Source organism: Anomaloglossus baeobatrachus, chromosome 8 (genome assembly GCF_048569485.1).
Source record: "Anomaloglossus baeobatrachus isolate aAnoBae1 chromosome 8, aAnoBae1.hap1, whole genome shotgun sequence".
Classification (NCBI taxonomy): Eukaryota; Metazoa; Chordata; class Amphibia; order Anura; family Aromobatidae; genus Anomaloglossus; species Anomaloglossus baeobatrachus.
This window is the reverse complement of record NC_134360.1, coordinates 218,315,973-218,340,739: the sequence shown is the minus strand read 5'-3', so window position 1 is coordinate 218,340,739 and position 24,767 is coordinate 218,315,973. Positions and strand designations below refer to the sequence as shown.

At 55.1% G+C, this 24,767-nt stretch overlaps 1 protein-coding gene and 3 non-coding genes across 7 annotated transcripts in view; all 4 read right to left on the bottom strand.

The window, feature by feature from the left end:
• Positions 1–8,180: 8,180 nt before the first annotated feature.
• Positions 8,181–8,295, bottom strand: LOC142250196 (U5 spliceosomal RNA). Its single transcript, XR_012725131.1, has one exon. It is a non-coding gene; the product is annotated as a U5 spliceosomal RNA (small nuclear RNA).
• Positions 8,296–13,175: 4,880 nt separating this feature from the next.
• Positions 13,176–24,767, bottom strand: part of ARMH1 (armadillo like helical domain containing 1) — a 40,707-nt gene continuing 29,115 nt past the window's right edge. For all 4 annotated transcript variants that reach the window (XM_075321101.1, XM_075321099.1, XM_075321098.1 and 1 more), the window contains exons 7-12: positions 17,996–18,118; positions 17,690–17,762; positions 17,424–17,553; positions 17,144–17,221; positions 13,486–13,567; positions 13,176–13,314 (exon numbers count right to left, since the gene is read on the bottom strand). In XM_075321101.1, coding sequence (XP_075177216.1) covers positions 13,295–13,314; positions 13,486–13,567; positions 17,144–17,221; positions 17,424–17,553; positions 17,690–17,762; positions 17,996–18,118 — 506 coding nt within the window. In that variant the 3' untranslated portion in view covers positions 13,176–13,294. The remainder of the gene's footprint in view (positions 13,315–13,485; positions 13,568–17,143; positions 17,222–17,423; positions 17,554–17,689; positions 17,763–17,995; positions 18,119–24,767) is intronic.
• Positions 23,347–23,461, bottom strand: LOC142250197 (U5 spliceosomal RNA). Its single transcript, XR_012725132.1, has one exon. It is a non-coding gene; the product is annotated as a U5 spliceosomal RNA (small nuclear RNA).
• Positions 24,578–24,692, bottom strand: LOC142250200 (U5 spliceosomal RNA). Its single transcript, XR_012725135.1, has one exon. It is a non-coding gene; the product is annotated as a U5 spliceosomal RNA (small nuclear RNA).

The window sequence follows — 24,767 nt, the reverse complement described above, 5'->3', positions numbered from 1 at the left end:
GTTCTGGAGGTCAACACATAAGAGCTCTGACCCCAGTGTGCGGAAGAAGGGGGAACATCTCCTGTGTGAAGGCGATAGACCCCCACACTGCCCCCAAAAGAAAGACAGCAGAGACCCCCATCCACAGTGACCCCATAATAAGAGAGCAGTGACCTCACCCACAGTGCCCCCATAATACGGATAGCTGAGATTCCCACAATGCCTCTATAATAAAGAGAGCAGAGACCCCCAACATTGCACCTATAAGTGGGGGATCAGCCCTGCACCCTCCTGTAAACAGTGGCGCCCTCTAGTGGTGGATCAGCCCTGCAGCCTCCTGTATACAGTGGCGCCCTCTAGTGGAGGATCAGCCCTGCAGCCTCCTGTATACAGTGGCGCCCTCTAGTGGTGGATCAGCCCTGCACCCTCCTGTAAACAGTGGCGCCCTCTAGTGGAGGATCAGCCCTGCACCCTCCTGTATACAGTGGCGCCCTCTAGTGGAGGATCAGCCCTGCAGCCTCCTGTAAACAGTGGCGCCCTCTAGTGGAGGATCAGCCCTGCACCCTCCTGTATACAGTGGCGCCCTCTAGTGGAGGATCAGCCCTGCACCCTCCTGTATACAGTGGCGCCCTCTAGTGGAGGATCAGCCCTGCAGCCTCCTGTATACAGTGGCGCCCTCTAGTGGTGGATCAGCCCTGCACCCTCCTGTAAAAAGTGGCACCCTCTAGTGGAGGATCAGCCCTGCACCCTCCTGTATACAGTGGCGCCCTCTAGTGGTGGATCAGCACTGCACCCTCCTGTATACAGTGGCGCCCTCTAGTGGAGGATCAGCCCTGCACCCTCCTGTATACAGTGGCGCCCTCTAGTGGTGGATCAGCCCTGCAGCCTCCTGTATACAGTGGCGCCCTCTAGTGGAGGATCAGCCCTGCACCCTCCTGTATACAGTGGCGCCCTCTAGTGGTGGATCAGCCCTGCAGCCTCCTGTATACAGTGGCGCCCTCTAGTGGAGGATCAGCCCTGCACCCTCCTGTATACAGTGGCGCCCTCTAGTGGAGGATCAGCCCTGCAGCCTCCTGTATACAGTGGCGCCCTCTAGTGGTGGATCAGCCCTGCACCCTCCTGTAAACAGTGGCGCCCTCTAGTGGAGGATCAGCCCTGCACCCTCCTGTATACAGTGGCGCCCTCTAGTGGAGGATCAGCCCTGCACCCTCCTGTATACAGTGGCGCCCTCTAGTGGAGGATCAGCCCTGCAGCCTCCTGTATACAGTGGCGCCCTCTAGTGGTGGATCAGCCCTGCACCCTCCTGTAAAAAGTGGCACCCTCTAGTGGAGGATCAGCCCTGCACCCTCCTGTATACAGTGGCGCCCTCTAGTGGTGGATCAGCACTGCACCCTCCTGTATACAGTGGCGCCCTCTAGTGGAGGATCAGCCCTGCACCCTCCTGTATACAGTGGCGCCCTCTAGTGGTGGATCAGCCCTGCAGCCTCCTGTATACAGTGGCGCCCTCTAGTGGAGGATCAGCCCTGCACCCTCCTGTATACAGTGGCGCCCTCTAGTGGTGGATCAGCCCTGCACCCTCCTGTAAACAGTGGCGCCCTCTAGTGGAGGATCAGCCCTGCACCCTCCTGTATACAGTGGCGCCCTCTAGTGGAGGATCAGCCCTGCACCCTCCTGTATACAGTGGCGCCCTCTAGTGGAGGATCAGCCCTGCAGCCTCCTGTATACAGTGGCGCCCTCTAGTGGTGGATCAGCCCTGCACCCTCCTGTAAAAAGTGGCACCCTCTAGTGGAGGATCAGCCCTGCACCCTCCTGTATACAGTGGCGCCCTCTAGTGGTGGATCAGCACTGCACCCTCCTGTATACAGTGGCGCCCTCTAGTGGAGGATCAGCCCTGCACCCTCCTGTATACAGTGGCGCCCTCTAGTGGTGGATCAGCCCTGCAGCCTCCTGTATACAGTGGCGCCCTCTAGTGGTGGATCAGACCTGCAGCTTCCTGTATACAGTGGCGCCCTCTAGTGGAGGATCAGCCCTGCTGCCTCCTGTATACAGTGGCGCCCTCTAGTGGGTGATCATTAGCCCTGCAGCCTCCTGTATACAGTGGCGCCCTCTAGTGGAGGATCAGCCCTGCAGCCTCCTGTATACAGTGGCGCCCTCTAGTGGTGGATCAGCCCTGCAGCCTCCTGTATACAGTGGCGCCCTCTAGTGGAGGATCAGCCCTGCTGCCTCCTGTATACAGTGGCACCCTCTAGTGGGTGATGATTAGCCCTGCAGCCTCCTGTATACAGTGGCGCCCTCTAGTGGAGGATCAGCCCTGCACCCTCCTGTATACAGTGGCGCCCTCTAGTGGAGGATCAGCCCTGCAGCCTCCTGTATACAGTGGCGCCCTCTAGTGGTGGATCAGCCCTGCAGCCTCCTGTATACAGTGGCGCCCTCTAGTGGTGGATCAGCCCTGCAGCCTCCTGTATACAGTGGCGCCCTCTAGTGGAGGATCAGCCCTGCAGCCTCCTGTATACAGTGGCACCCTCTAGTGGGTGATCATTAGCCCTGCAGCCTCCTGTATACAGTGGCACCCTCTAGGGGTGATCATTAGCCCTGCAGCCTCTTGTATACAGTGGCGCCCTCTAGTGGGTGATCATTAGCCCTGCAGCCTCTTGTATACAGTGGCACCCTCTAGGGGTGATCATTAGCCCTGCAGCCTCTTGTATACAGTGGCGCCCTCTAGTGGGTGATCATTAGCCCTGCAGCCTCCTGTATACAGTGGCGCCCTCTAGTGGTGGATCAGCCCTGCAGCCTCTTGTATACAGTGGCGCCCTCTAGTGGAGGATCAGCCCTGCAGCCTCCTGTATACAGTGGCGCCCTCTAGTGGGTGATCAGCCCTGCTGCCTCCTGTATACAGCGGCGCCCTCTAGTGGGTGATCATTAGCCCTGCAGCCTTCTGTATACAGTGGCACCCTCTAGTGGTGGATCAGCCCTGCAGCCTCCTGTATACAGTGGCGCCCTCTAGTGGTGGATCAGACCTGCAGCTTCCTGTATACAGTGGCGCCCTCTAGTGGGGGATCAGCCCTGCACTCTCCTATATAGAGTGGCACCCTCTAGAGGGGGATCAGCCCTGCAGCCTTCTGTATACAGTGGCGCCCTCTAGTGGGTGATCAGCCCTGCTGCCTCCTGTATACAGCAGCGCCCTCTAGTGGGTGATCATTAGCCCTGCAGCCTCCTGTATACAGTGGCGCCCTCTAGTGGAGGATCAGCCCTGCAGCCTCCTGTATACAGTGGCACCCTCTAGTGGGTGATCATTAGCCCTGCAGCCTCCTGTATACAGTGGCACCCTCTAGGGGTGATCATTAGCCCTGCAGCCTCTTGTATACAGTGGCACCCTCTAGGGGTGATCATTAGCCCTGCAGCCTCTTGTATACAGTGGCGCCCTCTAGTGGGTGATCATTAGCCCTGCAGCCTCCTGTATACAGTGGCGCCCTCTAGTGGTGGATCAGCCCTGCAGCCTCTTGTATACAGTGGCGCCCTCTAGTGGAGGATCAGCCCTGCAGCCTCCTGTATACAGTGGCGCCCTCTAGTGGGTGATCAGCCCTGCTGCCTCCTGTATACAGCGGCGCCCTCTAGTGGGTGATCATTAGCCCTGCAGCCTTCTGTATACAGTGGCACCCTCTAGTGGTGGATCAGCCCTGCAGCCTCCTGTATACAGTGGCGCCCTCTAGTGGTGGATCAGACCTGCAGCTTCCTGTATACAGTGGCGCCCTCTAGTGGGGGATCAGCCCTGCACTCTCCTATATAGAGTGGCACCCTCTAGAGGGGGATCAGCCCTGCAGCCTTCTGTATACAGTGGCGCCCTCTAGTGGGTGATCAGCCCTGCTGCCTCCTGTATACAGCAGCGCCCTCTAGTGGGTGATCATTAGCCCTGCAGCCTTCTGTATACAGTGGCGCCCTCTAGTGGAGGATCAGCCCTGCAGCCTCCTGTATACAGTGGCACCCTCTAGTGGGTGATCATTAGCCCTGCAGCCTCCTGTATACAGTGGCACCCTCTAGGGGTGATCATTAGCCCTGCAGCCTCTTGTATACAGTGGCGCCCTCTAGTGGAGGATCAGCCCTGCAGCCTCCTGTATACAGTGGCGCCCTCTAGTGGGTGATCAGCCCTGCTGCCTCCTGTATACAGCGGCGCCCTCTAGTGGGTGATCATTAGCCCTGCAGCCTTCTGTATACAGTGGCGCCCTCTAGTGGAGGATCAGCCCTGCAGCCTCCTGTATACAGTGGCACCCTCTAGTGGGTGATCATTAGCCCTGCAGCCTCCTGTATACAGTGGCACCCTCTAGTGGGTGATCATTAGCCCTGCAGCCTCCTGTATACAGTGGCGCCCTCTAGTGGAGGATCAGCCCTGCAGCCTCCTGTATACAGTGGCGCCCTCTAGTGGTGGATCAGCCCTGCAGCCTCCTGTATACAGTGGCACCCTCTAGTGGGTGATCATTAGCCCTGCAGCCTCCTGTATACAGTGGCGCCCTCTAGTGGAGGATCAGCCCTGCAGCCTCCTGTATACAGTGGCGCCCTCTAGTGGTGGATCAGCCCTGCACCCTCCTGTATACAGTGGCGCCCTCTAGTGGTGGATCAGCCCTGCACCCCCCTGTATACAGTGGCGCCCTCTAGTGGTGGATCAGCCCTGCAGCCTCCTGTATACAGTGGCGCCCTCTAGTGGTGGATCAGCCCTGCAGCCTCCTGTATACAGTGGCGCCCTCTAGTGGTGGATCAGACCTGCAGCTTCCTGTATACAGTGGCGCCCTCTAGTGGAGGATCAGCCCTGCTGCCTCCTGTATACAGTGGCGCCCTCTAGTGGGTGATCATTAGCCCTGCAGCCTCCTGTATACAGTGGCGCCCTCTAGTGGAGGATCAGCCCTGCAGCCTCCTGTATACAGTGGCGCCCTCTAGTGGTGGATCAGCCCTGCAGCCTCCTGTATACAGTGGCGCCCTCTAGTGGAGGATCAGCCCTGCTGCCTCCTGTATACAGTGGCACCCTCTAGTGGGTGATGATTAGCCCTGCAGCCTCCTGTATACAGTGGCGCCCTCTAGTGGAGGATCAGCCCTGCAGCCTCCTGTATACAGTGGCGCCCTCTAGTGGTGGATCAGCCCTGCACCCCTGTATACAGTGGCGCCCTCTAGTGGTGGATCAGCCCTGCAGCCTCCTGTATACAGTGGCCCCCTCTAGTGGTGGATCAGCCCTGCACCCTCCTGTATACAGTGGCGCCCTCTAGTGGTGGATCAGCCCTGCACCCCTGTATACAGTGGCGCCCTCTAGTGGTGGATCAGCCCTGCAGCCTCCTGTATACAGTGGCCCCCTCTAGTGGTGGATCAGCCCTGCACCCTCCTGTATACAGTGGCGCCCTCTAGTGGAGGATCAGCCCTGCAGCCTCCTGTATACAGTGGCGCCCTCTAGTGGTGGATCAGCCCTGCACCCTCCTGTATACAGTGGCGCCCTCTAGTGGTGGATCAGCCCTGCACCCTCCTGTATACAGTGGCGCCCTCTAGTGGAGGATCAGCCCTGGACCCTCCTGTATACAGTGGCGCCCTCTAGTGGAGGATCAGCCCTGCAGCCTCCTGTATACAGTGGCGCCCTCTAGTGGTGGATCAGCCCTGCAGCCTCCTGTATACAGTGGCGCCCTCTAGTGGAGGATCAGCCCTGCAGCCTCCTGTATACAGTGGCGCCCTCTAGTGGAGGATCAGCCCTGCAGCCTCCTGTACACAGTAGCGCCCTCTAGTGGGAGATCAGCGTTGCACCCTCCTGTATACAGTGGCGCCCTCTAGTGGGTGATCATTAGCCCTGCAGCCTTCTGTATACAGTAGCGCCCTCTAGTGGTGATCATTAGCCCTGCAGCCTCCTGTATACAGTGGCGCCCTCTAGTGGAGGATCAGCCCTGCACCCTCCTGTATACAGTGGCGCCCTCTAGTGGAGGATCAGCCCTGCAGTCTCCTGTATACAGTGGTGCCCTCTAGTGGTGGATCAGCCCTGCAGCCTCCTGTATACAGTGGCGCCCTCTAGTGGTGGATCAGCCCTGCACCCTCCTGTATACAGTGGCGCCCTCTAGTGGGGGATCAGCCCTGCAGCCTCCTGTATACAGTGGCGCCCTCTAGTGGGGGATCAGCCCTGCAGCCTCCTGTATACAGTGGCGCCCTTTAGTGGGTGATCATTAGCCCTACAGCCTCCTGTATACAGTGGCACCCTCTAGTGGAGGATCAGCCCTGCAGCCTCCTGTATACAGTGGCGCCCTCTAGTGGGTGATCATTAGCCCTGCAGCCTTCTGTATACAGTGGCGCCCTTTAGTGGAGGATCAGCCCTGCAGCCTCCTGTATACAGTGGCGCCCTCTAGTGGAGGATCAGCCCTGCAGCCTCCTGTATACAGTGGCGCCCTCTAGTGGGTGATCAGCCCTGCTGCCTCCTGTATACAGCGGCGCCCTCTAGTGGGTGATCATTAGCCCTGCAGCCTCCTGTATACAGTGGCGCCCTCTAGTGGGTGATCATTAGCCCTGCAGCCTCCTGTATACAGTGGCGCCCTCTAGTGGGTGATCATTAGCCCTGCAGCCTCCTGTATACAGTAGCGCCCTCTAGTGGGTGATCATTAGCCCTGCAGCCTCCTGTATACAGTGGCGCCCTTTAGTGGGTGATCATTAGCCCTGCAGCCTCCTGTATACAGTGGCACCCTCTAGTGGAGGATCAGCCCTGCAGCCTCCTGTATACAGTGGCGCCCTCTAGTGGGTGATCATTAGCCCTGCAGCCTCCTGTATACAGTGGCGCCCTCTAGTGGAGGATCAGCCCTGCTGCCTCCTGTATACAGCGGCGCCCTCTAGTGGGTGATCATTAGCCCTGCAGCCTCCTGTATACAGTGGCGCCCTCTAGTGGGTGATCATTAGCCCTGCAGCCTCCTGTAAACAGTGGCGCCCTCTAGTGGGTGATCATTAGCCCTGCAGCCTCCTGTATACAGTGGCGCCCTCTAGTGGTGGATCAGCCCTGCAGCCTCCTGTATACAGTGGCGCCCTCTAGTGGAGGATCAGCCCTGCAGCCTCCTGTATACAGCGGCGCCCTCTAGTGGTGGATTAGCCCTGCTGCCTCCTGTATACAGTGGCGCCCTCTAGTGGAGGATCAGCCCTGCAGCCTCCTGTATACAGCGGCGCCCTCTAGTGGTGGATTAGCTCTGCAGCCTCCTGTATACAGTGGCGCCCTTTAGTGGGTGATCATTAGCCCTGCAGCCTCCTGTATACAGTGGCACCCTCTAGTGGAGGATCAGCCCTGCAGCCTCCTGTATACAGTGGCGCCCTCTAGTGGGTGATCATTAGCCCTGCAGCCTCCTGTATACAGTGGCGCCCTCTAGTGGAGGATCAGCCCTGCTGCCTCCTGTATACAGCGGCGCCCTCTAGTGGGTGATCATTAGCCCTGCAGCCTCCTGTATACAGTGGCGCCCTCTAGTGGGTGATCATTAGCCCTGCAGCCTCCTGTAAACAGTGGCGCCCTCTAGTGGGTGATCATTAGCCCTGCAGCCTCCTGTATACAGTGGCGCCCTCTAGTGGTGGATCAGCCCTGCAGCCTCCTGTATACAGTGGCGCCCTCTAGTGGAGGATCAGCCCTGCAGCCTCCTGTATACAGCGGCGCCCTCTAGTGGTGGATTAGCCCTGCTGCCTCCTGTATACAGTGGCGCCCTCTAGTGGAGGATCAGCCCTGCAGCCTCCTGTATACAGCGGCGCCCTCTAGTGGTGGATTAGCTCTGCAGCCTCCTGTATACAGTGGCGCCCTCTAGTGGGTGATCATTAGCCCTGCAGCCTCCTGTATACAGTGACGCCCTCTAGTGGAGGATCAGCCCTGCAGCCTCCTGTATACAGTGGCGCCCTCTAGTGGGTGATCATTAGCCCTGCAGCCTCCTGTATACAGTGACGCCCTCTAGTGGAGGATCAGCTCTGCAGCCTCCTGTATACAGTGGCGCCCTCTAGTGGTGGATCAGCTCTGCAGCCTCCTGTAAACAGTGGCGCCCTCTAGTGGGTGATCATTAGCCCTGCAGCCTCCTGTATACAGTAGCGCCCTCTGGATGATCGGCGCTGCAGTTGCATACACGACACTGGCGCCCTCTATTGGGGAATAACACTGCAGCTACATGTAAATGACCCCTCTTGCAGGTTATAGCTATACTGTTATTTCTATTATTCACCAGTGCAGGAGCCCAGCGAGCGCTGGGCATCAAAAAATTGAGTGAAACTCATAATTGTTCCTCTCCACGGAAATCTTTAGTAAAAGGCGAAAGATTTATTCGATCTGAAGAGAAACCAGAGTATGCACATAGCTGTCTCCAGCCCTGGACCGGCTGCGGGGCGTCCCCTTATACATCATGGCGACATAGTATTATTATTGTGTGGAGCGCACGAGCCACTAGCGCCGCATTCTGCTCTGATGTAAAACAAATTTCAAGTATGCTAAGAATAAAGTACAAAAGAGATCAAAGCGACATCACAAAACGAGGCATCATGGGTATATGTAAATGAAGGCTCGGGGGAGGAGTCAAAACTTTTCTGCGGCTATGGGCTGCTGTTAGTATGACGTCATGTGATCACGTGTCTCTGCGGTCACCTGCTACTGGAGGACTGAGAAGCTACTGATGATCCACGTGACTATGCGAGGGGGCGGGGCATAGAGTTGACGGGGCGTGTACTGTAATCAGGGAGAGAGAGAGGACACTATTCTGAGCGGGTGAGGACATTGGGTATATACAGAGCAGGGGACACGGAGCGTATACTGAGCGGGCATATACAGAGCAGGGGACACGGGGCGTATACTGAGCGGGCATATACAGAGCAGGGGACACGGAGCGTATACTGAGCGGGCATATACAGAGCAGGGGACACGGGGCGTATACTGAGCGGGCATATACAGAGCAGGGGACACGGAGCGTATACTGAGCGGGCATATACAGAGCAGGGGACACGGGGCGTATACTGAGCGGGCATATACAGAGCAGGGGACACGGGGCGTATACTGAGCGGGCATATACAGAGCAGGGGACACGGGGCGTATACTGAGCGGGGGACACGGGGCGTATACTGAGCAGGGGACACGGGGCGTATACTGAGCAGGGGGCACTGGACGTATACTGAGCGGGCAGCGGGGGGCACTGGACGTATACTGAGCAGGGGACACGGGGCGTATACTGAGCGGGGGACACGGGGCGTATACTGAGCAGGGGGCACTGGGCGTATACTGAGCAGGGGACACGGGGCGTATACTGAGCAGGGGACACGGGGCGTATACTGAGCGGGGGACACGGGGCGTATACTGAGCGGGGGACACGGGGCGTATACTGAGCGGGGGACACGGGGCGTATACTGAGCAGGGGACACGGGGCGTATACTGAGCGGGGGACACGGGGCGTATACTGAGCAGGGGGCACTGGACGTATACTGAGCAGGGGACACGGGGCGTATACTGAGCAGGGGGCACGGGGCGTATACTGAGCAGGGGGCACTGGGCGTATACTGAGCAGGGGGCACGGGGCGTATACTGAGCAGGGGACACGGGGCGTATACTGAGCAGGGGGCACGGGGCGTATACTGAGCAGGGGGCACGGGGCGTATACTGAGCAGGGGGCACGGGGCGTATACTGAGCAGGGGACACGGGGCGTATACTGAGCAGGGGGCACGGGGCGTATACTGAGCAGGGGACACGGGGCGTATACTGAGCGGGCATATACAGAGCAGGGGACACGGGGCGTATACTGAGCAGGGGGCACTGGGCGTATACTGAGCAGGGGGCACGGGGCGTATACTGAGCGGGGGGCACTGGACGTATACTGAGCAGGGGACACGGGGCGTATACTGAGCAGGGGACACGGGGCGTATACTGAGCAGGGGGCACTGGGCGTATACTGAGCAGGGGGCACTGGACGTATACTGAGCAGGGGACACGGGGCGTATACTGAGCAGGGGACACGGGGCGTATACTGAGCAGGGGGCACTGGACGTATACTGAGCGGGGGACACGGGGCGTATACTGAGCAGGGGACACTGGACGTATACTGAGCAGGGGGCACTGGGCGTATACTGAGCAGGGGACACGGGGCGTATACTGAGCAGGGGGCACTGGACGTATACTGAGCAGGGGGCACGGGGCGTATACTGAGCAGGGGACACGGGGCGTATACTGAGCAGGGGGCACTGGACGTATACTGAGCAGGGGACACGGGGCGTATACTGAGCAGGGGACACTGGACGTATACTGAGCAGGGGACACGGGGCGTATACTGAGCAGGGGACACTGGACGTATACTGAGCAGGGGACACGGGGCGTATACTGAGCAGGGGGCACTGGACGTATACTGAGCAGGGGACACGGGGCGTATACTGAGCAGGGGACACTGGACGTATACTGAGCAGGGGACACTGGACGTTTACTGAGCAGGGGACACGGGGCGTATACTGAGCAGGGGACACGGGGCGTATACTGAGCAGGGGACACTGGACGTTTACTGACCAGGGGACACGGGGCGTATACTGAGCGGGGGACACTGGACGTATACTGAGAAGGGGACACTGGACGTATACTGAGCAGGGGACACTGGGCATATACTGAGCAGGGGACACTGGACGTATACTGAGCAGGGGACTCGGCGCATATACTGAGCAGGGGGCGCGGACATTGGTTATATACTGAGCAGGGGACACTGGACGTATACTGAGCAGGGGACACTGGACGTATACTGAGCGGGGGACTCGGGGCATATACTGAGTGGGCATATACTGAGCGGGGGACACTGGGCGTATACTGAGCAGGGGACACGGGGCATATACTGAGTGGGCATATACTGAGCGGGGGACACTGGGCGTATACTGAGCAGGGGACTCGGGGCATATACTGAGTGGGGGACACGGGGCGTATACTGAGTAGGCATATACTGAGCGGGGGACACGGGGCTGAGTGGGCATATACTGAGCGGGGGACACTGGGCGTATACTGAGCAGGGGACACTGGGCGTATACTGAGCAGGGGACACTGGACGTATACTGAGCAGGGGACTCGGGGCATATACTGAGTGGGGGACACGGGGCGTATACTGAGTGGGCATATACTGAGCGGGGGACACGGGGCGTATACTGAGTGGGCATATACTGAGCGGGGGACACGGGGCGTATACTGAGCGGGGGACACAGGGCGTATACTGAGTGGGCATATACTGAGTGGGAGACACAGGGCGTATACTGAGTGGGTGACAGTGGGCGTATACTGAGCGGGTGACAGTGGGCATATACTGAGCGGGGAACACAGGGCATATACTGAGTGGGAGTCACAGGGCGTATACTGAGTGGGAGACACGGCGTATACTGAGAGGGGAACACAAGGCGTATACTGAGCGGGCGACAGTGGGCATATACTGAGTGGGGGGGGGCACAGGGCGTATGCTGAACAGATTGGACACGAGGCATATACTGATACTGAGCAGAGGAGACTGGGCATATACTGAGTGGAAGACACAGGGCGTATACTGAGTGGGAGACACAGGGCGTATACTGAGTGGGAGACACAGGGCGTATACTGAGTGGGAGACACAGGGCGTATACTGAGTGGGAGACACAGGGCGTATACTGAGTGGGAGACACAGGGCGTATACTGAGTGGGAGACACAGGGCGTATACTGAGCGGGGAACACAAGGCGTATACTGAGAGGGCGACAGTGGGCATATACTGAGCGGGGGGGGCACAGGGCGTATGCTGAACAGATTGGACACGAGGCATATACTGATACTGAGCGGAGGACACTGGGCATATACTGAGCTGGTGACACGGGGCACAAAATGAGGGGGGACACGGGGCGTATACTGAGTGGGAGACACAGGGCTTATACTGAGCGGGTGACACAGGGCAAGGTTTTCTTAGTTGGCTTTAATGGGGTCCGGTCCTGTGGAGCTCGGAGGTCATTAGTGGTCGGTTCTGGTTAATTTCATGTTCTTTGGTCAGAGTCGCGTCTCTCCGTCCTGACCACCGCTGGTAATGGTCGGGGCCGACTATTCGCAGACTTCTTGCTTCTCCTTCCTACACGGGATGACGCAGCAGTCGGAGTTAACAAAGTAATAAGTCCCCAGTTTACTTTATCTGAAAGGGGGTTCTCCAGCAATGTGATAAAAATGGGCCCCGTTACATATTTCAGACTGCAGCTCTGGAGTTGACTGGAGGATAAGACCTGATGTAACAATAGAATAGTGACTGCAGCTCTGGAGGTGACTGGAGGATATGACACGATGTAATGGTGGAATAGTGACTGCAGCTCTGGAGGTGACTGGAGGATAAGACACGATGTAACGGCAGAATAGTGACTGCAGCTCTGGAGGGGACAGGAGGATAAGACACGATGTAACGGCAGAATAGTGACTGCAGCTCTGGAGGTGACTGGAGGATATGACACAATGTAACGGCAGAATAGTGACTGCAGCTCTGGAGGTGACTGGAGGATATGACACGATGTAACGGCGGAATAGTGACTGCAGCTCTGGAGGTGACTGGAGGATAAGACACGATGTAACGGCAGAATAGTGACTGCAGCTCTGGAGGTGACAGGAGGATAAGACACGATGTAACGGCAGAATAGTGACTGCAGCTCTGGAGGTGACAGGAGGATAAGACACGATGTAACGGCAGAATAGTGACTGCAGCTCTGGAGGTGACTGGAGGATAAGACACGATGTAACGGCAGAATAGTGACTGCAGCTCTGGAGGTGACTGGAGGATATGACACGATGTAACGGCAGAATAGTGACTGCAGCTCTGGAGGTGACAGGAGGATATGACACGATGTAACGGCAGAATAGTGACTGCAGCTCTGGAGGTGACAGGAGGATAAGACGCGATGTAACGGCAGAATAGTGACTGCAGCTCTGTATGTGACTGGAGGATAAGACACGATGTAACGGCAGAATAGTGACTGCAGCTCTGGAGGTGATTGGAGTATAAGACACAATGTAACGGCAGAACAGTGACTGCAGCTCTGGAGGTGACTGGAGGATAAGACATACTGTAAAGGACAGATTTCCCAGTGACATGTCTTTTCCCAGAGCTGCAGCTTCCATACTTGCAGTGTTACAGGAGGTTCTGCAGCAGCTGCACGATAGAGAAATGCAGGTGTCTGCAGTATGACAGGAAGACTATAGAAATGTGCTGAGGTCGCACCGCTGCTCGCTTCGCCTCTTTATTGTGCACAGTATATACAGGTTGTCATTAATACATCGGATTTCCCAGTCTTGGACCCGCCGCCTCCTGACTTCCTCCATGTTGCAGTTTCTTCAGGCCGGTCACTCTATCACGTCCTTTACTGCAAAAAAAAACAACATATATAACATGTCAGGATTATCTGCCGATCGCTCGCTGGCAGATGGGGTTGGATTGTCAGCAGAGCTGAACCAATGTCTGGATCTGCCCATGGTCTGCAGATAAAGATCTGGTGTCCCGGGGTTGGGATCAGGGCGGCTGCTCCGGTACTCACCTCCGGGGATGTTCACCTGGTTGGACACCAGAACATCCACTTGTATCGGATCCAACTTCATGTACAACATGTCGGCGTTTTCCTGCAGGGACACAATATGACTGATGTGACACTGCCGGTGGGTGGCATTTCTGGGGTGCAGTATTAGGGGTTCATACAGCTCAGATCTGACAGAATGTGGACGACAACCGTAACCAGCCGGCGGCTGTGTCTGCGGCGGTGTGTGATGCAGCAGAGTGCAGAAGTTGCGCTGTATATACAGACAGGGGATGTAGTGCTGGTACCACCCTCCACCGGTCACTGTCCCCTGCAGTGTGGAGCCGCACATCGGTAGGACAATGGCGGTGATGGCTGGTGTTGTGTGTCCTCAGACGCGGGCACTGTCAGGCGGCTTTACACGTCTGATTTTTGGTTCATTATCTACTATTTTTACAGACTTGGACTCATGATAATCCATTTGGCTTCATAAACGACTTTTTTTTTGTCTTTTTTGGACTTATGGCAAAAACAAAAAACGGAGACATATTTTAGCATGTTCTGTGTTATAATGAAGATTGCCAGAACGAGGCTGTGTCCCTGTAAAAAATGGCCGTCACCCGCGAGCTGCCGGTACAGTAATGCGGGTAATGGTCAAGAGAAGAGGGTGGGTTTCATATGTAATAAACGGATGCAACGAGAATGTAAAAACTGACACGGACTAAAGGGCCCGTTACACGCGTCGATTTATTGTGCGTTCGCATGTGCGATCGTACCCGCCCCCATCGTTTGTGCGTTACGGGCAATTTGTTGCCCGTGTCGCACAAAGTCGGTCACCCCTGTCACACGTACTCACCTCCCGAACGACGTCGCTGTGGGCAGCGAACATCCTCTTCCTGAAGGGGGAGGAACGTTCGGCGTCACCACGACGTCACTAAGCGGCCGGCCAATACAAGCGGAGGGGCGGAGATGAGCGGGACGTAACATCCCGCCCACCTACTTCCTTCCGCATTGCCGGCGGGACGCAGGTAAGCTGCAGTTCATCGTTCCCGGGGTGTCACCCGGAGTGATGTGTGCTGCCTCAGGAACAATGAACAACTGGAGCACAGAAGGACGATCGATTTTTTTGAAAATGAGCGACGTGTCAACGAGCAACGATAAGGTGAGTATTTTTGCTCGTTCACAGTCGCTCGTAGCTGTCACACGCTACGATATGTCTAACGATGCCGGATGTGCGTCACCAACGACGTGACCCCGACGACATATTGCCCGATCTATCGTAGCGTGTAACGGGCCCTTTAGAATGGGTGCAGCGCAGTGAGAACGCACGGACGACAAAACGCACGGACTGCTCACCGACGACAAAACGCACGGACTGCTCACCGCCGACAAAACGCACGGACTGCTCACCGACGACAAAATGCACGGACTGCTCACCGACGACAAAACGCACGGATTGCTCACCGACGACAAAATGCACGGACTGCTCACCGACGACAAAACGCACGGATTGCTCACCGACGACAAAATGCACGGACTGCTCACTGACGACAAAACGCACGGACGACAAAACGCATAATGACAACATGCACGGACCGCTCACTGACGAGAAACCGCATGGACCTCTCACTGATGAGAAAACGCACGGACTGCTCACCGACGACAAAACGCACGGACCGCTCACAGACGACAAAACGCATGGACCGCTCACCGACGACAAAATGCACAGACCACTCATTGATGAGAAAACGCACGGACAGCTCACTGACAACAAAACGCATTGACCGCTCACCAACAACAAAACGCAAGGACCGCTCACTGACGAGATAATGCATGGACCGCTCATTGATGAGAAAACGCACGGATCGTTCACTGATAAAAAAACGGATGTGTGAAAGTGTGATTAATGGTCCCCGTCTGACGTAACCGCGCCGATTCCCCACTTTTAGGGCTCATTCAGACCCGAGTACGGTGCAATAAACTCGGATGTTATTCGCGATCACTGCTCAGGTGAGGGATGTGTCACTGGCAGAGTGTCCGTGTGCAGAGATCGCAGCGCGCTGCGGATACCCAAATGTCACCGAGTCTACGGCTGCGCAAAAATATCGGATCCCACTCGAATTATCCTCACAGATTCCTGCAGTCGGTATCTGCACTCAGGATATATTGTATTCACTGATGTCTAAATGCAGAAGACGGAGGAGGGAATCGTCGCGTTTCTCTGAATGAAAATCAGATAATTTTTCTTGCAGTCGTCTGAAGCCAGAACCCAGCATCGCCCGAGTCTGAGGGTCACACGCAGGTTTGGGTTTTTTTTTTGAGGGGGTTAAATATGAGTTTGTAACATGCGCCTTCTCAGGAAAGTTTTTGAAGGAATTCTTCATCTCCTGCAGTTATATTTTTGCAGTTTTGCTTCCTGACGCGCTGTTACAACCTTCTGATTGCTCAGCTCTGCTCTAAACTAAGCACTGTCCAAAGTGCGGTCCGCGGGCCACATCTGACTATTCCACTCCCACTCACGGCCCAAGATGACGAAAGGCTGAAAACAGTGGACCACACTGTGCCCTCCGCCACAGCCCATCTGCCACCACTGCTGCCCTCCACCCGAGGTCACCACTCTGCATCCACAGAATGTAGACAGTGGTGATCACATCAATGGCGGAGGGGCCGCTGGCTCCATCTTCCACCAATCAACATGAAGCACAGCAGACGCGATGATGTCACATTGTGTGCTGTGCGGAGCATCAGAGGCCGGAGCAGAGCGACATGGGGACGGGAGCAAGGGGAGTGTGTGGGGTGTTATTTATTCTTTATTCATTTTTATGTGATGTTTGCATGTAAATAGGGGGCTAATGTGTGGGCTCAATGTATATAGGAGGATGTATGGGGCTTATACTGTATAAACAGGGCTATGTGGGGGCTCATACTGTATATAGGGGGCTTTGTTTGGGCTCAATGTATATAGGAGGATGTATGGGGGCTTATACTGTATAAACGGCTATGTGGGGGCTCACACTGTATATAGGAGGCTATGTGGGGTCTCACACTGTATATAGGGGAGGCTGTGGGGACTCCTGTATATAAAGGGGCTATGTAGGGGCTCATAACATATATAGAGGGGCTATATGGGGGCGCACACTGCATATAGAGGAGGTTGTGTGGGGGCTCCTTCTGTATATAGAGGGGCTATATGGGGGCGCACACTGCATATAGAGGAGGTTGTGTGGGGGCTCCTTCTGTATATAGAGGGGCTATATGGGGGCTCATACTGTATATAGGGGAGGTTGTGTGGGGGCTCCTGTATATAGAGGAGCTATGTGAGGGCTCGTACCATATATAGAGGGGCTCTATGGGGGCGCACACTGCATATAGGGGAGGTTGTGTGGGGGCTCCTTCTGTATATAGAGGGGTGTCAGCATACTTCATTCTACTCAATATTAAGTGATACAATATAAAATAATTATAATGACTATATTAATATAGAGCAGAATTAGTTTCAGGCTTTTGGGTTGTCCCTTCACACCAGTCATGGTGCCTCATATGGTCCTTCGAGAAAATGTCTTGCCCACCCCCCGTGATTTAGAGCGTTTTCCATGAGGCGCCTCTGAGAGACGTGACTTTTTCCTCCAGTAGACTATAGACTTCAATGTGCAGCCCCAGAGGAGCAGAACCCCCATCTTACCATTAGCATCTGGAAGAGCTTCTCCCCAATGGCGAGCCTCACTTGTTCCTCCACAACCGGGGACACAGATGCAAAGTACTGAAAAGTGGGAGAGAATCAGCGATAGACCGGATCGGTGAATGACGGCAGCCGGTCAGACGACACTTAATAAGCGCACGTGGAGTGTGAGTCCCGGCGTGACGGGAAACAAGAAGCTCCATAAATTGATGCTCCACTCACATCCAGACATCAGGATCAGTGGAGGGAGTGCTGGGGTGTCCGTATATTCTGGGGGTCTCACCTGCACCGCCAGGCTGGCCTGCCTCTGACTCTCCGTGTGATCCATGTTCCCCATGACGTACAACAGGTGATGTATAACCCTCAGCCGGATCATCTGGTCACACAGCTCGGAGGACTCCCGCGCCAACATCCTGGAGGTAGAGGGTCCGGTCACAGAACCAACATGGAGGAGACATCACACACTGCACACCTGTTATTCCGACTAATGCCACTACAGCAGGTTTTACCACAGCCGGGAAGGGACAATGTCTCCTGTCCTCCACTTACCCTATGGCCCTGGCACAGGCCGCCTGCTGGATGAAGACTGGTAAAGGCTCTGACAAGACGGGCACGGAGGGATCTGAAGAGAAAAAGCAATGACTAAATAAAAAGAAGGGGCACACTGGGGCTATAGTGGTTCGCACTGGGGGATCCCACAGTACATAGGGCCACAGCCCTTATACCATCAATGTTACGTTGTATTCTGCACTAAAATCCAAATCAAATCCACATTGTCTACAAGTATAATGTCCGTGCTCCTGTTTAGGACGCCATGTTTTATTCTCTGCCAGTCAGGAATATGACCCCCGGCACCTTCTAAGATTTGAGGTTTCGCTCTCCCACCGTCCTTCCTTGATGGTCTCAGCAGCTTCACAAGACCCTGCAATAAATCCGCCCGAACCTCCGTCCTCATCAAGTCTTTGATCAACTGCAGAGCTGCAACAGAAGAGAAAGCGACAAGTGAGCAGAGGAAAGGAGGCAAGCGGAGAAAGGAAAGGATGCGAGTAGACAAAGGAAAAGAGGCAAGCGGAGAAAGGAAAAGAGGCGAGCGGAGAAAGGAAAAGAAGCGAGCGGAGAAAGGAAAAGAGGCGAGCGAAGAAAGGAAAAGAGGCGAGCGAAGAAAGGAAAAGAGGCAAGTGGAAGAAAGAAAAGGAGCGAGCAGAGGAAGAAAAGGGGCGAGCAGAGAAAGAAAAGGGGTGAGCAGAGAAAGGAAAGGGGCGAGCAGAGAAAGGAAAGGGGCGAGCGGAAGAAAGGAAAGGGGCGAGCGGAAGAAAGGAAAGGGGCGAGCGGAAGAAAGGAAAGGGGCGAGCGGAAGAAAGGAAAGGGGCGAGCGGAAGAAAGGAAAGGGGCGAGCGGAAGAAAGGAAAGGGGCGAGCGGAAGAAAGGAAAGGGGCGAGCGGAGAAAGGAAAGGGGCGAGCGGAGAAAGGAAAGGGGAGAGCGGAGAAAGGAAAGGGGCGAGCGGAGAAAGGAAAGGGGTGAGCAGAAGAAAGGAAAGGGGCGAGTGGAATAAAGAAAAGGGGCGAGTGGAATAATGAAAAGGGGTGAGCGGAGAAAGGAAAGGGGCGAGCGGAGAAAGGAAAGGGGCGAGTGGAGAAAGGAAAGGGGCGGGCGGAAGAAAGGAAAGGGGCGAGCGGAAGAAAGGAAAAGGGCGAGCGGAGAAGGAAAAGGGGTGAGTGGAGAAAGAAAAGGGGTGAGCAGAGGAAAGCAATGAGCAGCAACCTGGGGCGTCCAAATTCCTTAAAGAGGTTTTAACACTCAGAATGCTAAAAAACAAAGTCATGTTTAGGAACTGTTTGTATCTTTGTAATGCTAAAGCATTGATAATCAGGAAATTAAAAAAAAAAAACTTTAAAAAGGGAACCTGACAGCTGATGCGTGCACCCGATCCACAGACCGCACGTCAGATCGTGGCTTCAGGAATTCACCTGTATGATTCACTGTGGGGCGCTGCGGAGTTTCAGAGAAAAGCACAGTTTAATAGCTGCCGGGGGCCGAGTCACATGGAAGACCTCCGCTGGAGTGATAGGACCCCCTCCTCCACACACACCCCCGCAGGGGACGGTGAATGCTGACTCCGCTCCCTCCAGGAGCCCCCCAGGAATACATGGAGTTGCAATGCAGCCCAGGCCTGCCCATCCACGCTAGCCACCGCAAGCGCCCACCCTGAGGATATCAGAAAGCTCAAACACAAAGGACTGAAACACAGAAATTCTGAAAATTGCACAATAATTTTACTTTTCATGGTACAAGAAAAACCCAACAAGCTCCAAACATCAAGAAATAGTAAAAAGAAAAAACAAAACACTGCGAGATTCTGTACCCACCCCAGCCCCCAATCACTGCTAGATACTGTACCCACCCCTGCCCCCAATCACTGCGAGATTCTGGATCCACCCCTGCCCCCAAGCACTGCGAGATTCTGGATCCACCCCTGCCCCCAATCACTGCGAGATTCTGTACCCACCCCAGCCCCCAATCACTGCTAGATACTGTACCCACCCCTGCCCCCAATCACTGCGAGATTCTGGATCCACCCCTGCCCCCAATCACTGCGAGATTCTGGATCCACCCCTGCCCCCAATCACTGCGAGATTCTGTACCCACCCCAGCCCCCAATCACTGCTAGATACTGTACCCACCCCTGCCCCCAATCACTGCGAGATTCTGGATCCACCCCTGCCCCCAATCACTGCGAGATTCTGGACCCACCCCAGCCCCCAATCACTGCGAGATTGTGGACCCACCCCAGCCCCCAATCACTGCAAGATTCTGGACCCACCCCAGCCCCCAATAACTGCGAGATTCTGGACCCACCACAGCCCCCCACACAGAAGGTACAATAGTTACTATCTTCCTATTAGTCGTCCTTCACATGTCTGTGTTGCAAGGTCAGTTTTGTCCATCCTTATAATACAAAAAAGCCCCGGCACACTAAGTGAAAAGATGAAAAAAAAGGATGATGCTATAAAAACCCGTATATTTTATTCACTTGTATGTAGGCATATAGAAGCTTAGTCCAACGTTTCAACCCCACAGTGGGTCTTTCTCAAGGACAAGTAGTCTATGAAAATTACAAAGTATTATGTCTCTTAGCACCAAAATTCCTCCGCATATATTTGCAAATGTATAGTACTAGGTCTTCACGACTTTATGGAAATATTTGGACATCATTTTGTCAACAGACATTTTTATGTGCATAAAATCTAATCGTCAAGAAAGGACAGGGACATTTTGAAACCAAATCGTGGACATAAAAAGTCCCCCTGGGTTCCTCAAGTATCTTGTAGCTATAATTAATGAAAATTCACCTCCATGTCCTATAGGCTGGTAGAAAATGCAGGAATAATAAAAGGAATACAATTTCGTAGGTCGTGATACCTGACCTCCAAACTCAAGAATAATGCACATGAGGGCTCTTTTCCACTTGTGATTTCTATGTGCGAGTGCGATCCGATAAAACATCGGATTGCACTCGCACCAGTGTTAATCAATGAGGCAGTGTCCTCTTGCTTATTTTTCTTTGACATGAGTTTTGCTCTTGGTGCAATCGCACCTTCAGCATCATGTACACAGTGGCACCCTCTAGTGGAGGATCAGCCCTGCAACCTCCTGTAAACAGTGGCACACTCTAGTGGAGGATCAGCCCTGCAGCCTCCTGTAAACAGTCGCGCCCTCTAGTGGAGGATCAGCCCTGCAGCCTCCTGTAAACAGTGGCGCCCTCTAGTGGGGGATCAGCCCAGCAGACTCCTGTAAACAGTGGCGCCCTCTAGTGGAGGATCAGCCCTGCAGCCTCCTGTAAACAGTGGCGCCCTCTAGTGGGGGATCAGCCCAGCAGCCTCCTGTAAACAGTGGCGCCCTCTAGTGGAGGATCAGCCCTGCAGCCTCCTGTAAACAGTGGCGCCCTCTAGTGGAGGATCAGCCCTGCAGCCTCCTGTAAACAGTGGCGCCCTCTAGTGGAGGATCAGCCCTGCAGCCTCCTGTAAACAGTGGCGCCCTCTAGTGGGGGATCAGCCCAGCAGCCTCCTGTAAACATTGGCGCCCTCTAGTGGAGGATCAGCCCTGCAGCCTCCTGTAAACAGTGGCGCCCTCTAGTGGAGGATCAGCCCTGCAGCCTCCTGTAAACAGTGGCGCCCTTTAGTGGGGGATCAGCCCTGCAGCCTCCTGTAAACAGTGGCGCCCTATAGTGGAGGATCAGCCCTGCAGCCTCCTGTAAACAGTGGCGCCCTCTAGTGGGTGATCAGCCCTGCAGCCTCCTGTAAACAGTGGCGCCGCCCTCTAGTGGAGGATCAGCCCTGCAGGCTCCTGTAAGCAGTGGCGTCCTCTAGTGGCGGATCAGCCCAGCAGTCTCCTGTATACAATGGCGTCCTCTAGTGGCGGATCAGCCCAGCAGTCTCCTGTATACAGTGGCATCCTCTAGTGGGGGATCAGCCCAGCAGTCTCCTGTATACAGTGGCGTCCTCTAGTGGCGGATCAGCCCTGCAGCCTCCTGTAAACAGTGGCGTCCTCTAGTGGGGATCAGCACTGCAGCCTCCTGTAAACAGTGGCGCCCTCTAGTGGCGGATCAGCCCAGCAGTCTCCTGTATACAGTGGCGTCCTCTAGTGGCGGATCAGCCCAGCAGTCTCCTGTATACAGTGGTGTCCTCTAGTGGGGAATCAGCACTGCAGCCTCCTGTAAACAGTGGCGCCCTCTAGTGGAGGATCAGCCCAGCAGTCTCCTGTATACAGTGGCGCCCTCTAGTGGGGAATCAGTACTGCAGCCTCCTGTAAACAGTGGCGCCCTCTAGTGGAGGATCAGCCCAGCAGTCTCCTGTATACAGTGGCGCCCTCTAGTGGCGGATCAGCCCTGCAGCCTCCTGCATACAGTGGTGCCCTATACTTTTGATTCTTCAATCTGTCTTTCACGTGTGAAATTTCCACAGAAATCTTTAGTAACATAAAAGTACTTTATTCACTCTGAAGAGCGGAGAGGACGGTGCTGGACGTGCTGTGGGCGCTCCTGTTCTCCGTCCCCCGGACACAATGTATATGATCTGTTACTAAACTTTACTACAAAAACAAATGGAAACAAATACAAAATGATACAATTATGAGGACGGGTCAGATACATCCTGGGAGATATGCAGATCAGGAGGCAGGATCAAGGGCGGGGACATCACACGCCTGCAGATTTCTACAGAGAACTTACTAACATTAAAAGGGGTTCTCCAATCTCCAGGATCCTGTCCCAGTATGTAGGAGGTGGAATAAAAATATTACAAAAACTACCCAGCCCCCACACACTGCGAGAAGCCGGACCAACCCCAGCCCCCAATTACTGTGTGAAGCTGGACGGACCAACCCCAGCCGCAGTCACAGGAATATGCTGGACCCATCCCAACCCCCAATTACTGCAAGTAGCCGGTGCAAACTCAACCCTTAAATACTGCGAGACACCAGACCCATCCCAATCCCCAATTACTGCGAGACACCGCAGCTCCTCAGCCCCCAGTTACTTGGAGACACCGGACCTACTCAGCCCGCAGTTCCTGGGAGACACCAGACCCCCCAGCCCCAAATTACTGTGAGACACCAGACCACCCCCCCAGCCCCCAATTACTGTGAGACAATTGACCCCCCACAGCCCCCAAATACTGTGAGACAATTGACCCCCACAGCCCCAAATACTATAAGACATTGGACTCCCCCAGCCCCCAATCACTGTGAGACGCTCGAAACACGACAGCCACCCATCATAGCAAGACACCAGACCCCCCTCAGCCCCCAAATTCTGTAACACATTGGAACCATCCAAACCCCCAATCACTGTAAGACACCAAATCCCCCAGCCCCCAACTACCCATCATAGCAAGACACCGGACCCACTCAACCCCCAATTATTGGGAAACACCGGACCCATCCCAGCCCCCAATTACTGGGAGACACTGGACCCACCAAAGTCCCCAATTACTATGAGAAGCTGGACCCACCCAACCCACAGTTACTGCAAAACACCGAACCCTCCTCAGTCCCCAATTACTGCAAGACACTGGACCACCCGAGCCCATAATTAATGAGAGACACTGGACCACCCAAGCCCCCAATTAATGGGAGACACCAGACCACCTAAGCCCCACAACAGAGAATACAACAATATCCTTCCATCTCTGTCTTTCACCAGTGCAGGAGCCCAGCGAGTGCCGGGCAGCAAAAAATTGAGTGAAACTCATAATTGCTCCTCTCCACGGAAATCTTTAGTAAAAGGCGAAAGATTTATTCGATCTGAAGAGAAACCAGAGTATAGAGATGAGAGCGGACGGCATCACCCGGGGCCTGCGCTGCCCCCATCCCCCCCACGGAGAGGACGGTGCTGGACGTGCTGTGGACGCTCCTGTTCTCCATCCCCCGGACACAATGTATCTGATCTGTTACTAAACTTTACTACAAAAACAAATGGAAACAAATACAAAATGATACAATTCTGAAGACGGGTCAGGTGCATCCTGGGAGATATGCAGATCAGGAGGCGGGATCAGGGGCGGGGACATCACACGCCTGCAGCTTTCTACAGAGAACTTACTAACATTAAAAGGGGTTCTCCAATCTCCAGGATCCTGTCCCAGTATGTAGGTGGTGGAATAAAAATATTACAAAAAGTACCCAGCCCCCACACACTGCGAGAAGCCGGACCAACCCCAGCCCCCAATTACTGTGTGAAGCTGGACGGACCAACCCCAGCCGCAGTCACAGGAATATGCCGGACCAACCCCAGCCCCCAATTACTGCAAGTAGCTGGTGCCAACTCAGCCCTCAAATACTGCGAGACACCAGACCCATCCCAGTCCCCAATTACTGCGAGACACCGCAGCTCCTCAGCCCCCAGTTACTGGGGGACACCGGACCCCCCAGCCCCAAATTACTGTGAGGCACCGGACCCCCCAGCCCCAAATTACTGTGAGACACCGGACTCCAAGCCCTGAAATACTGTGAGACACCGGACCACCCCCCCAGCCCCCAAATTCTGTAAGACATCGGACACATCCCAGCCCCCAAATACTAGAAGACACCGGACCCACCCAAGCCCCCAATCACTGTAAGACACCAAATCCCCCAGAAGGCAACGACCCATCATAGCAAGACACCGGACCCACTCAACCCCCAATTACTGGGAGACACCGGACCCATCCCAGACCCCAAATACTGTGAGACACTGGACCCACCAAAGTCCCCAATTACTATGAGAAGCTGGACCCACCCAACCCACAGTTACTGCAAATCACCGAACCCTCCTCAGTCTCCAATTACTGCAAGACACTGGACCACCCGAGCCCCCAATTAATGAGAGACACTAGACCACCTAAGCCCCACAGCAGAAACTACGACAATATCCTTCCATCTCTGTCTTTCACCAGTGCAGGAGCCCAGCGAGCGCCGGGCAACAAAACATTTAGTGAAACTCATAATTGCTCCTCTCCACAGAAATCTTTAGTAAAAGGCGAAAGATTTATTCAATCTGAAGAGAAACCAGAGTAATATAGATGAGAGCGGCCGGCGTCACCCGGGGCCTGCGCTGCCCCCATCCCCCCCGCGGAGAGGACGGTGCTGGAC